The sequence below is a fragment of the Lineus longissimus genome, chromosome 3, assembly GCF_910592395.1.
Source record: "Lineus longissimus chromosome 3, tnLinLong1.2, whole genome shotgun sequence".
In the NCBI taxonomy this organism is placed as follows: domain Eukaryota; kingdom Metazoa; phylum Nemertea; class Pilidiophora; order Heteronemertea; family Lineidae; genus Lineus; species Lineus longissimus.
In genome coordinates, this window is record NC_088310.1 from 18,265,480 (window position 1) to 18,278,339 (window position 12,860).

The 12,860-nt window shown below is 41.0% G+C and overlaps 1 protein-coding gene across 1 annotated transcript; it reads right to left on the bottom strand.

Annotated features, from left to right (window-relative positions):
* Positions 1–711: 711 nt before the first annotated feature.
* LOC135484089 (arginase, hepatic-like) lies at positions 712–9,450 on the bottom strand. Its single transcript, XM_064765197.1, has 8 exons — positions 9,308–9,450; positions 8,217–8,286; positions 7,751–7,875; positions 7,250–7,403; positions 4,792–4,921; positions 4,111–4,272; positions 3,597–3,733; positions 712–3,296 (listed from the first exon to the last, which is right to left on the bottom strand). Exons 1-8 carry the CDS (start codon positions 9,344–9,346, stop codon positions 3,145–3,147), a joined length of 969 nt encoding a protein of 322 aa, XP_064621267.1. The 5' UTR covers positions 9,347–9,450; the 3' UTR covers positions 712–3,144.
* Between the last annotated feature and the right edge of the window lie 3,410 nt (positions 9,451–12,860).

Here is a 12,860-nt window from a genome sequence, read left to right on the forward strand (position 1 = left end):
ATATTTCAATCTCCCGCTTCCCTAGGCCCTTGCTTAGCGAATTTGTAGGCCCTTGTTCTGGGCCTCAGTTTCAGTCAGAAAAAAAATGTCGGACACCATCGAGAAACGTGGACTGCTGCTCCGATTTTTTTCAATATTATGCCTTTATTCCGGTAAGATAATATCTGAAAATTGTTTTTGTCGATAGAATGTGTAGTAAAGTTCTCGCAGGCTCGCAATGGCTCTTTGAAATAGGTGTTTAGACATGTCAGACGGGTTTTTTGGCATCTATATATATCGTTGTGGTTTCTGAAAGTTCTGTGAGCAGCCCATCCGTTTGTGGAAATATAATAATGTTTTTCATTCGGGGGTTTTCCTGTAATATCTTTCTCTGTAAGGCCTTATTCTACACAGTATCACGATATCGATGGTTGTAAATCACGCAAAAATTGCTTCTTACAGCAAACTGTTTCTCTCCACAAGTTTTATTAGTCCTAAAGTTACCATTCGGCGAGATTGAAATGATTTTGGCAAAGGATTACCGAGATATCATCGGATAAATTCGCATCAGAAATTACACGCTTGCTGTTTGACCTATTACTCGCCGCAAGACAGGGCATAGGAAGTGACGTGTAGGGCATGTGGCAATCCCACAATGCAAGGTCTGGCATAATATGTCTGAAGTTTTTGGCGGGATAAATCAGATAAGGTACAAAATAAATGCACAATGTATCTGTTTTGCGTAATTTTATTAAAAAGCACCGGTGATAGCACTATACGTGGGTATACATGAGTATATGTTTAGAATAATAACAAACATAACTAGGCTTCGACAACTATATTTGAACAAACTTGTCACTGGTTCCTTACAATTTTTAAATTTCAGCACTTTGCGAGTTTGATATTTGAACTGTCCTTCCAAGATGTGGCGAAAGCAAGACTGGTTGTCATCTATGTATGGGTTTAGATATCTGCATAAAAAATCTGATGATTGTGGTCACGTGACAAGATGGTGACAATCTTACTATTGCCACAACCGAAAAGAACGCTTAAATGTATTAAGTGTTTGAGGACTTGTTAACAAGATTCATAAGTTCAATTTCTTTACTTTGAAATAATTTTCATAATGATACAGAGTAAAAAATAGTTCTCATTACGCCCGATATGACGCCTTAAAAGCTCTAAAATAGAAAATTTATATGGATTTATGAAAAAATATATTGAAAATCTAATGCATGTATTTACATAATTCATTCAAGCCAATTGTCCGAAAAGCAGGGCTCCTCGCCCCACACCTGGTTAGAACACTCCCAATGGGAGAACTAAGTTCATTATAATGCATATAGGCCTACTCATTAATTATAATGCATATATTCATTGATTATAATGCATGTATTCATTAACCAACATTAGCATAGAGACCCACAGAGCGCATTTCTATCAATTTTTTTTCATTTATAATCATATACAATATACAAGTACACGTAATGTTATATTTACAAACTTATGAGTGGCAGTAGCCAATAGAAGCTCTAAGCAATGTATCATACGGTAATAAGACACAAATTGAAGCTCTTAGCAATGTATCATACGGTGATAACACACAAATTTAAACTCTTAGCAATGTATCATACGGTGATAACACACAAATTTAAACTCTTAGCAATGTATCATACGGTAATAAGACACAAATTGAAGCTCTTAGCAATGTATCATACGGTAATAAGACACAAATTGAAGCTCTTAGCAATGTATCATACGGTGATAACACACAAATTTAAACTCTTAGCAATGTATCATACGGTAATAAGACACGAATTGAAGCTCTTAGCAATGTATCATACGGTAATAAGACACAAATTTAAACTCTTAGCAATGTATCTTACGGTAATAAGACACGAATTGAAGCTCTTAGCAATGTATCATACGGTAATAAGACACAAATCTAAACTCTTAGCAAAGTATAATACGGTTTAAATAAGAAACAAATTGAAGCTCTTAGCATATAATGTATCATACGGTTATAAGACAAATTGGTAGCAAGCCATTGAATACAGTACTACAGTACAAAATGTATTACATTTTATATGAAATTCATAATAATTAAATGACAAATATATATGTATGATGCATATAAATGTACATGTTGGTGTGTGACAAGGCTGCTCAAGTTAATTTGCATTGCTCTGCAACTTTGTCCTAAAGTTAAATGTTTTAGTGGCTATACTACAATATAAATTCAATAACTATTAGACATATATGAATTAACTTCATCGATATTCACAAATGTCATAGCTGCCAATGAAGAACAAATGCAAGTCAAAAAAAACATTAAGCAATGATGAGAAAAATTGCTTTTCATGCTCATGTAATGCATGTGAGGACTTGTTCATAAGACAAAGGTTGATCAAACACATACCATTTGGCAGTCCCTACCAGTGCGCGTTTAGCAGTCAGTTCCCCGCAAGGTATTTTTTTCTCCCGCAAGGTAATTTTTAAAATATGTGTTGTATCATATCAAGCATTGATAAAGACTTAGAATGTGGAAACAATACTACAGGATCTTCTCTAGCAAATTTGATACCAAATTCTGACAATAGGGGGCTTTCAGAAGATAAAGTTTGGCCAAGGAGTTGTACTAGTGTTATTAAGAAATTGTGAAAATGAGAACTCTGGTTCTGTTAATTTGTTTTAGAAGATAAATCGTCTCCTATCCAATGGCTATCGGTTCTACAGGTGTGTGACTACCGTAACTGCCTTTTTAAAAAAGGGAAAGCTTTGAACCTTCTGAAAATCCAACCCTCAGTCGTATGTGTCCTATGGATATATAGATTGACTCGGATTCCTATAAATTGACACAATCATTAGTATCCCTTCACCTTCTGTAATTGGTAGTCCAGAATCACAGAATCGAACACATTTCAAAAGAACTCACATCACCAAAAATGAACCATTCGGTTCTGTATAGTTATCATTTCGAACAATTCTTTGTGATTGACGAAAATTTTAAATATTAAACGCGCTGAACGCCTTTTTTAGGTTACAATTTTCAGGATATTCAGAAATGTTTGCAATCCTACACAAATTTACCAATAGGTTTTAACAGTCTCTAAATGCAGGTCGGATCAGGACGTAATGTTTAAAGTTATTCAAACTGCAAATCGTCTAGTTTTTGATCCTCTTCAACATATCCTCCTTGGTGCAGAGACCAGCTCCAACCAAGAGAAGCTTGGTGGCGGTGTCCACGGTGATACGGGCGTCATCTTCGGTACCCAGGCCTGGGTTTACCTCGGCCATGTCGATCACGTCAAGATGACCTGCAAGAGTAATAATACAGTTGAATCTTGACAGGAAGGTTTGGTTGAAAGAACAGGCGAGTAGTAGCTACTTGATCATGAGGGGAGGGGAGCAAAACACCTAAGGTTATAGTTATCACGTTGGCCTGTTTACCAGATATCCAACGAACGTGAGACCCTGGGTGAACTGGGAACAAACTCTGGACCTGCATGCTCCTGTTAGGCGACGGGATAACCTTTAGGCCAGAGCAGACATATGTCGCTCCTGGATGTCACTGCTTTAAAGAGAATACTGTGGCTGAAATGTTTCTTTCTTCTTACCTGTCTTCTTGCATTCCTCCATGATGTGAATACCATCGGTCATGGTGAGACCATCAGGGACCACCGTGCCTGTGGAGGGGGCAATGCTGGGGTCCATTGCGTCGATGTCGTAGCTCAGATGAAGGCTGCGTTTGGGGCTGAAAGAAATGATATGACCATCAGAGAGGTGCAGGTTTAAGTTTCTACTATCAGGACTCTGGGACCGCCAGGACGGGTTACAAAGCGGTTTGCAGAGTGTCAGCCACGTTAGCCACACGGAATGCCGGCAGGGTGGACCGCGGTTCTGTATTGATGCTGCCAACGGTGTTGATAGCATGCATCTTCATCAGCGGGCTGTCACTCTCCGTAGTACGTGACACGATAATCGTGGACGGTTTTAGCTACGATGACGTTGTACCAAAGTTACTTGCAGCAAGAGGACTCCGACACTGGTGAGCTGCCCTTTGGTCTTGTCATCTGTATTATTTCCCATCACTGCATCATGTTCTGGCGAGCGTGATCGCAAGCAACTTACCCAGGGTTGAGGTAGGCCAAGCAGTCCTTGACCGCCTCTTCTATGCCCACCGCACGGACATCCTCCGCGTAGTAGGACTTGATGTTGTAAGACTTGAGAAACGCCTTCTCGCCCTCGTCAACGTCACGTAGCCCGATATAAGCCAAGTTCCTCAAGTTGATCCTGGAAGATGGTGACAGAGAATGTGAAGAACATATCAAAAAGTGACCAATTTTTGCATCTCATATTGGTTCACCAAAATGGTTGTTTCATTGGTGCTGATTGCAAATTACGTTCCACGGACAATGAGGTAGCCAGAGGGTAACAGTGCCATGGACAACGGCTTTAAACCACAGATAAAAATGCAAAGATGACAAGCTGCTGTTACGATACACTCCAGACGTAGTGGACCGACCTCCTCCCTTGCAGATTTAGAATGACGCAGACTGCCCCGGGAGTCTACTGTCACGTCAGCGCATTCGTATGGCAGTCATTACATATTCTTATATCCTCATTAGCTTCATCGACTTGACCCCGAGACCGGTTGACCAGAGTCTTTCAAATAAATCATTTTATTTGAAAAACACTGTGTTGACTAATTAGCATGACGAACGAGAAACAAAGGCCCAGCGCCATGCGGGGGTTGTTGGTGTTTAAGTCTAGTCTTCATGCCTTAGCGTCTTCGAGGTGTCCTTGCCTTACCTTGGGTGCTTCAGCCATTCGAAGCCAGGGATTTTGTTGGGCATAAGGTCCACGAGTTCCTTGGCGTTGAAAGCTAGGGGCATGCCATGGATGTTCCCAGAGGGGCTCACCGCGGGAGTGTTGATATCGGCTGGAAATATAATTTTAGAAATCATGCATGATATGAATAAATGCAAATACGTTATTCATATCAGCCAATGGGGAAAAAAAATGCTTATCGCAGTTCCAGTACATTTGACACGTTGCTTTAGGTAAAACATGGAATTTCTTTACCTGACAATTTGAAAATTGTGTTAAATGTCATGGTTTCTCCAATTGGCTCAAGCTAATTTGAGAATTCTGTCAAAAGACAGGCATCAACATACTTTGGGTTGCGAAATGGTATAGACATAATTGCTAAACCCGTTTAGTACATAGTATGACAACCGCTGTCAAAAAGCTTCTAACGACCGAAATACATGTATAGCATGCGTCTCCAAACAAAAACGATATAACTCTGTTTGGTGTATCAATTGCGTGCCATGCAACTTAAATAAAATCATTAGTGTGAGAAAAATTTGAGAAACGTGGTGTAGAAGTTAGAAATGTCCGAGGATCGAATGTCCGGGGAACAAAGGATTCTATTATGCGCGTTAATCTCATGCCGATCTAAATCGGCGGTGCGCGTCGGCAACTGGATTGAAGGACACCGCCGCTAAATCGGCAAGTTCAATCTCTCAGCTATTGCCGGTTATGGCTTTGATAGAATCAGTCTAGACCATTATCTGTCAGCATACAATAGGGCCGGACACTTTTCCTGGGGAACATTTGATACTTCCTCACCAGCAGTTGCAATGTTTTAACATGGTAAAATGGTATAATGATGAGTAGCTCAGGTCAATGCGGAGCCGTATTTCTCCGGTGAATCTGTATGAATAGATGAAAACAAGCATGAAATAAGGCAAAGGAAAATACTGTTCAACTTCTACAAGCCGTGCACCAAGTTAAACGTACCTTCTTCCAAATGTTTGCCGTCTCTTTTCGGCTGTGTGAGCGACGATTGCGCATTGTTCTCGCAGTTTCAACATGAACAAGATGTGCAATGTCAAGGTCACGAGAACGCGCACATGCAACTCGCAGCAGCGTGCGAGTGAACACGCTACCATTATCCACTAGTTTATCTATCTCCGGCCAGCGCCAACGCAGTAGCCTCTGAAACGCTCCTCACAATGGTTGAAACCCTAGAATTATACATACATATGAAAACATGGTGAACCGTTTCGTGAAAGATAAAGGTTACGCCCTTTCCCCACCAACAACGACGCGGTGTCCACTTCTTTTAGGTATGTAAGGCCTAAACTTACTTTGGCTATAAAACATCAAGGAAGAACTAGTTCAACATCATAAAATTGAAAAATATCCCTTACATTCTGCAAACTCAATGTCGAGCATTGACCAGGCAGCTCAGCTATTACGTCAGGTTGGCTCAGTCCACTGGGATTGATACCTCCCACTAGGAAGTCGTCGTCGAAGCTGCTTCAAACCTGTATGTACTCACATCAAGAAGCGTATACAGGCCTCTAGCCAACTTAAAGCCCCCCCCCCCCCCCACCAAAAAGTAACGCCGCCCCACCACTCATAAAAACAGATCTAATTTATTCCCAGTTACCAACACTTTGGATCATTATTAATTCTTATCTCATTGTCGATTTTTTTCCAGCATTCTAAACACTTTCCAGAAAAAAAACCCTTTTTACTTTCCCATCAAAACTAAAACTTTGCATTGTCATTGATAACACATTTGTATGATAAATCTTTAGGCCTAGGAAAGTGCATGAAAGTTTCGACTATGCGTTGATACTGGACGATCAGCCAGCGCCGACGCGGTAGCGACCATTCAGGAAGAAGGACCAGCGCCAACGCGGTAGTCCACCAATGTAGGCGCTGTTGGTTTCGGTTGTCATCATCCTGAAGGTTCTGGCTATTGGGCCGACTCAGTAGACCAAGTTCAGCCAAGGCCAGCGCCGACGCGGTAGCACTTGGGGTCTCGTCAAGAATTCTGTGGGCAAGTTGATGAGTGAGGATTGTGCCAGCGCCGACGCGGTAGCATTAGCTTCCAATACGTCGATGTTCCCATGTTGTCGCCAAGAGGTCAGCGCCAACGCGGTAACCAGGCCAAGCAGCTGAAGTCAAGTCCTTCTCGATCTGGTGAGACTTGAAGTTTCGCCCATCAGCGGTTGATTTCTCAGAAGTCAGAAATTGGTGCCCTCGTATTTCCGTAAAATTGAAGTGTTTGCGTCCCATTATCTGTAGACTCTGACTGTGCCAATCATGGTTAGAGTGATATCTACTGTCGAAATCTACAAATGATATCTAAAATTATATATCTACTGGTTTTCGCCGCAAATTTCCGTTATGAGAGCACCAATTTCGCGCTAGCTGGGTGGTCAGACTAGCGGTAGTTAGATAACATACTTACCATGGGCGTCGATCCACAGGATGACTACCTCAGCGCCGTGTTCTGACGCGTGGACTGAGTGGCCGTACACGGAACCAATCGCGAAGCTGTGGTCACCGCCCAGCGTCAGGCACAAGGAATTTTTGGACAACTCTTCGAGGACAGCATTGGAAATCTGAAAAGGGGGCCGGAGCGGAAAGAATATAAACCAATTTGCTCTGCACGGCTTTTCAAACAGTGGAGGAATTATTTAACCCAATATCAACATCTTTAACTATCTGATCGGTTCGTTAGCTGATCAATAAGCTTGGCCAGTTTGCCAGCCAGTTGACAAGTTTCTATATAGATCATTGATGAACTGAAAAAGATATTAGGGAGTTTTCGCAAAGCCCCCGAGACGCCAACGAACGCCTATCCCATTGTTTGATATCGTGATCAGGAGGTCGAACAATGGGATTGGCGTTCGGGTTGACGTTTCGGGCATTTTGCGAAAACTCCCTATTATTTGTCAGGCTTCCTAACCTTTTTGTTGTCGTCGCCGTTCTTCCTGACGTTCATCATTGGCGCCATGGACTTGGGTACATCCGTCCCCGTTCTTGGTAGATCATCTGACATGGCGATGTCGAGGACCACGTGGTTCTTCTGGTCTGGAAGAAATGAGACACGGATCATGGACGGTTTACATTTTGTAAATGGAAGGAAAGACATACACATCACAACAGACCTTCGATACGTTTATGATGATGATGCTGATAATGATGGCTGTGGGTTCCCGTCAAAAGTGGACAACGTATACATCACGCACCGCATTTAATTTTTTTTTCTCCTAGATTTCTCCTTACTTTGCATGTTGCTCTCCTGATTTTATTGCATAATCTCATGACAAAAACCGGAAAAGCCATGCTTGAAAACTCAATCTCAATATCATTCTCATTCTCAATCGCATTAGGACGCTTCGCCAATATTAGTCAAAACTAGCTTAACTTACCTGTTTCCCTAACATAGGGCGCCAGTTTCTTCCACAACATTTCTGCTCCCGTGCTCACATCGGGCTTGGGCTGAAAGAACAAAAAAACATCTGACTTTTTTTTCTTCACTGAGTTCACGAAGACGTTAAGTATATGAATGGCGTATAATCAATTCATTTTCTTCGAACATCGAGCGATGGAGTCGCAATGCCGCGCTCAGTGTGCATACCGCGGCCGGAGCAGCGGACGATGGCTTCATCTGACTACGTTTTCGCAACTCCACGAAACGCCAACGCATACTCGTTTAACTTCGCGGGCTTTGCTAAAACTTCAAAATGATCACTGAGCTAGGCGGCCAGTCACCCGGAATCAAAAAATGGACCCGCATAAAGATGATACGGGAAAACAGTGTAAGATGACAATTATGATGACAACATTTTTTTAAATTCCATTGCAAATGCGGTCAGACACGGTCACAGCGTTGATAATTGCCAAATTGAAGTCCAATATTTTCCGCTTATTACAATATTACATTCAAGCAGTGAAAGCTATCCGTAACCCATTACTAGTAATACCATTATCACATCCACAAAAGACAAAAATCGTTTTCCTCGTGGTATGCCAGATGTCCCCCGTTTCGATGGGAAGCTTGTGGTTGCACATTTTCAATTCTTAATTGACAGAGTGTATGCCAGTAATTCAATGCAGTAGGCCTATTGCCGGAAAGATATGCGCAGTTAGATTTGATACGCTTGATAGCACGCAGAAAAGTATTTCACAACGAGCCTTTGTCACAACTACAAGCGAATATACGTTTAAATTGATATTCTCATTGCAACTGCAATTGATATGAATTTGACTGAAAATACGGAGTATACATCTAGTTATAATAAAATTTGGCGAATCTCTGATATTCCGTGTGCATTATATAGTATTATGATTATTTTTTCATTAACGTGCGAGAATTAGTTTAAGTTTATTTTGTTTCCGATTGGAAGACTTTCGAATGTTGTTTATGTTTTAATGCCATTTCAAAAAAAGCTTTTCAAACAATTGAAAAAAATAAGGCTAAATCTCTGGATAAATGAAGACGAAACGTGTTGTTACCCACCTGGCCTGAGTTTACGGGTGCTTCGACGATTGAAATCATTGTCACTATTGAGAGGTAAAATTGATCAAAACGATATCTTGATTAAATTTGCGTGATTGCGTCTCGGTGTCTCTTGTCTCCGAAAATTGCGTTATGGTTCGATTGCGCGCTGCCAAATGGTTATATACACGCCTAAATCCGGTTGGTGCTGATTGGCTGATGGTCGCCACGCCTTCAAAATAGACCCATGATGAATTTTGACCATAAGCCAGGGGATTTGGAAACCTTCCAATCCAGTGGATGATGTCACAATGTTTCAAGTTTTTGCCAACAATTCTCGTTCAGAAATGTCAGAGCAAACTTTCCATGACGTCGGCTGATACATGTATCGATTTCATGGTTGGGTGCTTTCCAGGAAAGCTGGATCCAAATTTAAATACATGAAGCTGAAAGCAAAAAAACTTTTAAAAAGTTTCGTCTGCTTTTTATGTAGCGGGTGCTGCCAGAAACTTATATATCTATGATATATAAATGAACATATCTGTGTTACAGATGAATCATCCCTAGGTTTGAAGGCTTTTTGACACCCCGTCATATACCAAATATCGACAGATGGAGTATTGTTATGCCAGGACACAGATGGACAAGTTTATGAAAAATGATCTCAGATAACCATCAGCGCTTTCAGTATACATATAGGCCTATATAATTTGATATGTGCCAATGTATTCCCTGCTATGTGTCTCTTTTGTGAGTTTGCACTTCTCTTTTGGTTCGATCTGTCCAACAACAGGACTAGGGTATTATACTGTGGCGGCTTAAGTTGGGACAAGGCTGTTAAATAGGCCAAAGGTCTGTAGGTCCATTGAGGACGATACTGAAAAGACGCCTCTCTGATCGAACGAAGCAAAGAAAATAGATAAAACCCTTTGTATGAAAAAACTGATAACAGCTTTTGATTCAAAATGAAATGACATAAATAGCAATGTGTATCGCAATCCGAACATTAGGTAGTTTAAGCAGAGGAGAATTTTGCGCTCGTATGACCAAATATCTCTCCTGTATGACGTAATCCGAATCGACTTTTCGCCAGGCTGCGTTACAAATTACGTTAGATCATTACGTCATTACGATCATTACTGATAGGGGCGTCATTTTTTCATTTGCTGAAACACGCTGTTGTCAGAATGCCGCGGCAATTTTCAGTCTGATTGGTCGATTTTAATGGACTAAAGACCAAGATTCTTAGAACTTTGTGTTTTATCATTCAAAAGAAAATGACTTGAAAAAAGTTTGAAATAAAAAAAGTTTTTTTGTAAGGGTTTTTTAAATGGCCGATTACATAATGAAAAACTTATGCAATCACATTCCTGCTATAATGCATGATTAAAAAAAATTTTTCTGCAAATATACTAAAAACCGCATTGAATTTGGTCCATTGGTTGGCCGGCGAAATATCGTATGAAGTAGGTGTTGATATTGATATAAGCTAGACTGTACAACATGAATTGTAAGCTTTGGTAGAGAGATGCTTGAATATTGTGGCTGTTGGGTGAATTAAATGGGCCTAAACAAGCGGATACATCTCCATAGCTTATTAGGGCAGCAGGTGTTCATTGTTGTGCCAAATAGACTGCCCTGGGGATTATGCCACGCTTTGAATTATTCGTAGTCACAAGGTACAACGACATGGTACATGTATACGGGAAAAGGTGCAGGAAAAAAGGTACAGGAAATAAAAGTACCGGAAAAAAGGACCTCCGTAACTTTTTTTACCTATATATATGACATTTTGTGTACCTATTTTTCCTATACCTTTTTTCCGGTGCTTTTATTTCCTGTACCTTTTTTACCTAGATACGTGATTGTACGAGACATATAGCCTTCGTTCCGGTGTGACAGCGGATATAGTCCCCCTGGAGTCATAGTCCGGTAGCATTGTATTTGATCAATTAAGCAGCATGATCTATTGTACCGCTAACCCTAACCAAAACATTTAGCAATGCGGGCTATTGTTACACGGACTATCAGCCCTAGGACTACTATCCCTTGCACACCGGTTTGGATCGAAGGCTTGCAGACGACAGAAAAACAATTAACAAAATAAAGATGTTTTGGCCATGCTGAGCTTGCTGGGCAAAGTTTACCGTCGAATGAAAGATATACGAGGGAGGAGTATCAAAAACCTGTATCTCAGGATGGAATTTATACGGAGAAAATGGTCACCAGGCCAGACGATGGTGGTGGTTTGAACTGAGATAGTGATGCAAGAATGATGTCCCGCCAAAAAACTTGACATGCCTGGACAAGTCTCCGACGTCGCTTGCAGAGGTTTTATATACATGTTTCTGAAAGAATGCATTTGAGGCATGATTGTGAAATCAGTGATGTCATAGACTAGTAAGAAAAAGTATATACCTTCAAGATATTCCTCCCTCCAGTTATCCCAATCATTATTTGGACCCTTCTGCACTGAATTCATCCCAAAACTCTTCATCTGAATCTGCTGCATCTGAATAGCCAGAATCCTGATCTGTATGATAATCTTCCCAATCGTTTATTATTATTTCATGATCTAACTTTAATGTTAAGACCTCAAGACCCGCGGCCACCATCAATCTTTGTGCACTGTCATGATAGAGATGTAGCGGTCTCAATTTACAATCGCAGATGCATTGCAACTATGAACTTGGCCTACAGGGAGGTGTTACAGAATCCAACTGCTTTAAACATACATTCACTACAAGATAGATTGAATATCGCACTGTTAAATATCAGTCAGCTGTTTGCACCACGCACATGCCCCTTCCCATGCAGGGAAGAGCTTGGGACGAACACGATTAATATCAATGTTACTGGTCAATTAAGTATAATGCTGCAATATATTCAAACCGATATTTGGTTAAAAATCGTTCATTTACTCAATTTTGGTCATAAGTCTAAGGATGCGCGCATCAATCACTGTATGCTTGTATTTTCTATTCATTGCAATCAATCCCCTACATCCCAGCCGGTACAATCTGTCAACCACTATAAACAATGAGGGTGTGTCAGCATTTTTTAACGTCTATTCAGGCAACATCCCTCACAATGCATCAATGCCTCACAGATTGCACATCCTCGCACGGTGCCAGATGTGTGGTTTTATTGTCCCTCTAGCAAGGAAGAGAAGAGGTTGCTGTTGGCGCCGGCGTATGTCTGATGCACCCCAAGTGACAGTCCACGTGATGAGTGACGTCACCGTAAACAATTTGATTGATGGATGGACGGGGACTGGATGAAGAATGAGCAAACATGTGTTACACAGGAGTATTCGATTATTTACATTTTTCTCAGTACTCGTTTCAGATTCGATGAAATCGCGCGACAGAACAGACACGTAGACGATGGCGACTGTTCCGGTGTAATGTTTTTGAGTGTTTCTGTTTTTGAGTGTTTCCCCTCATTGTTTGGGAACGCTCAAAAATAGATTGACGAGTTTTTCTGTGTATCCCCCCTATTGAAAAGTCATAGTCTCTCTAGTTGCCTATTGTTTGGAAACACTGAAACATGGGGAACAACCACAGATGTTACA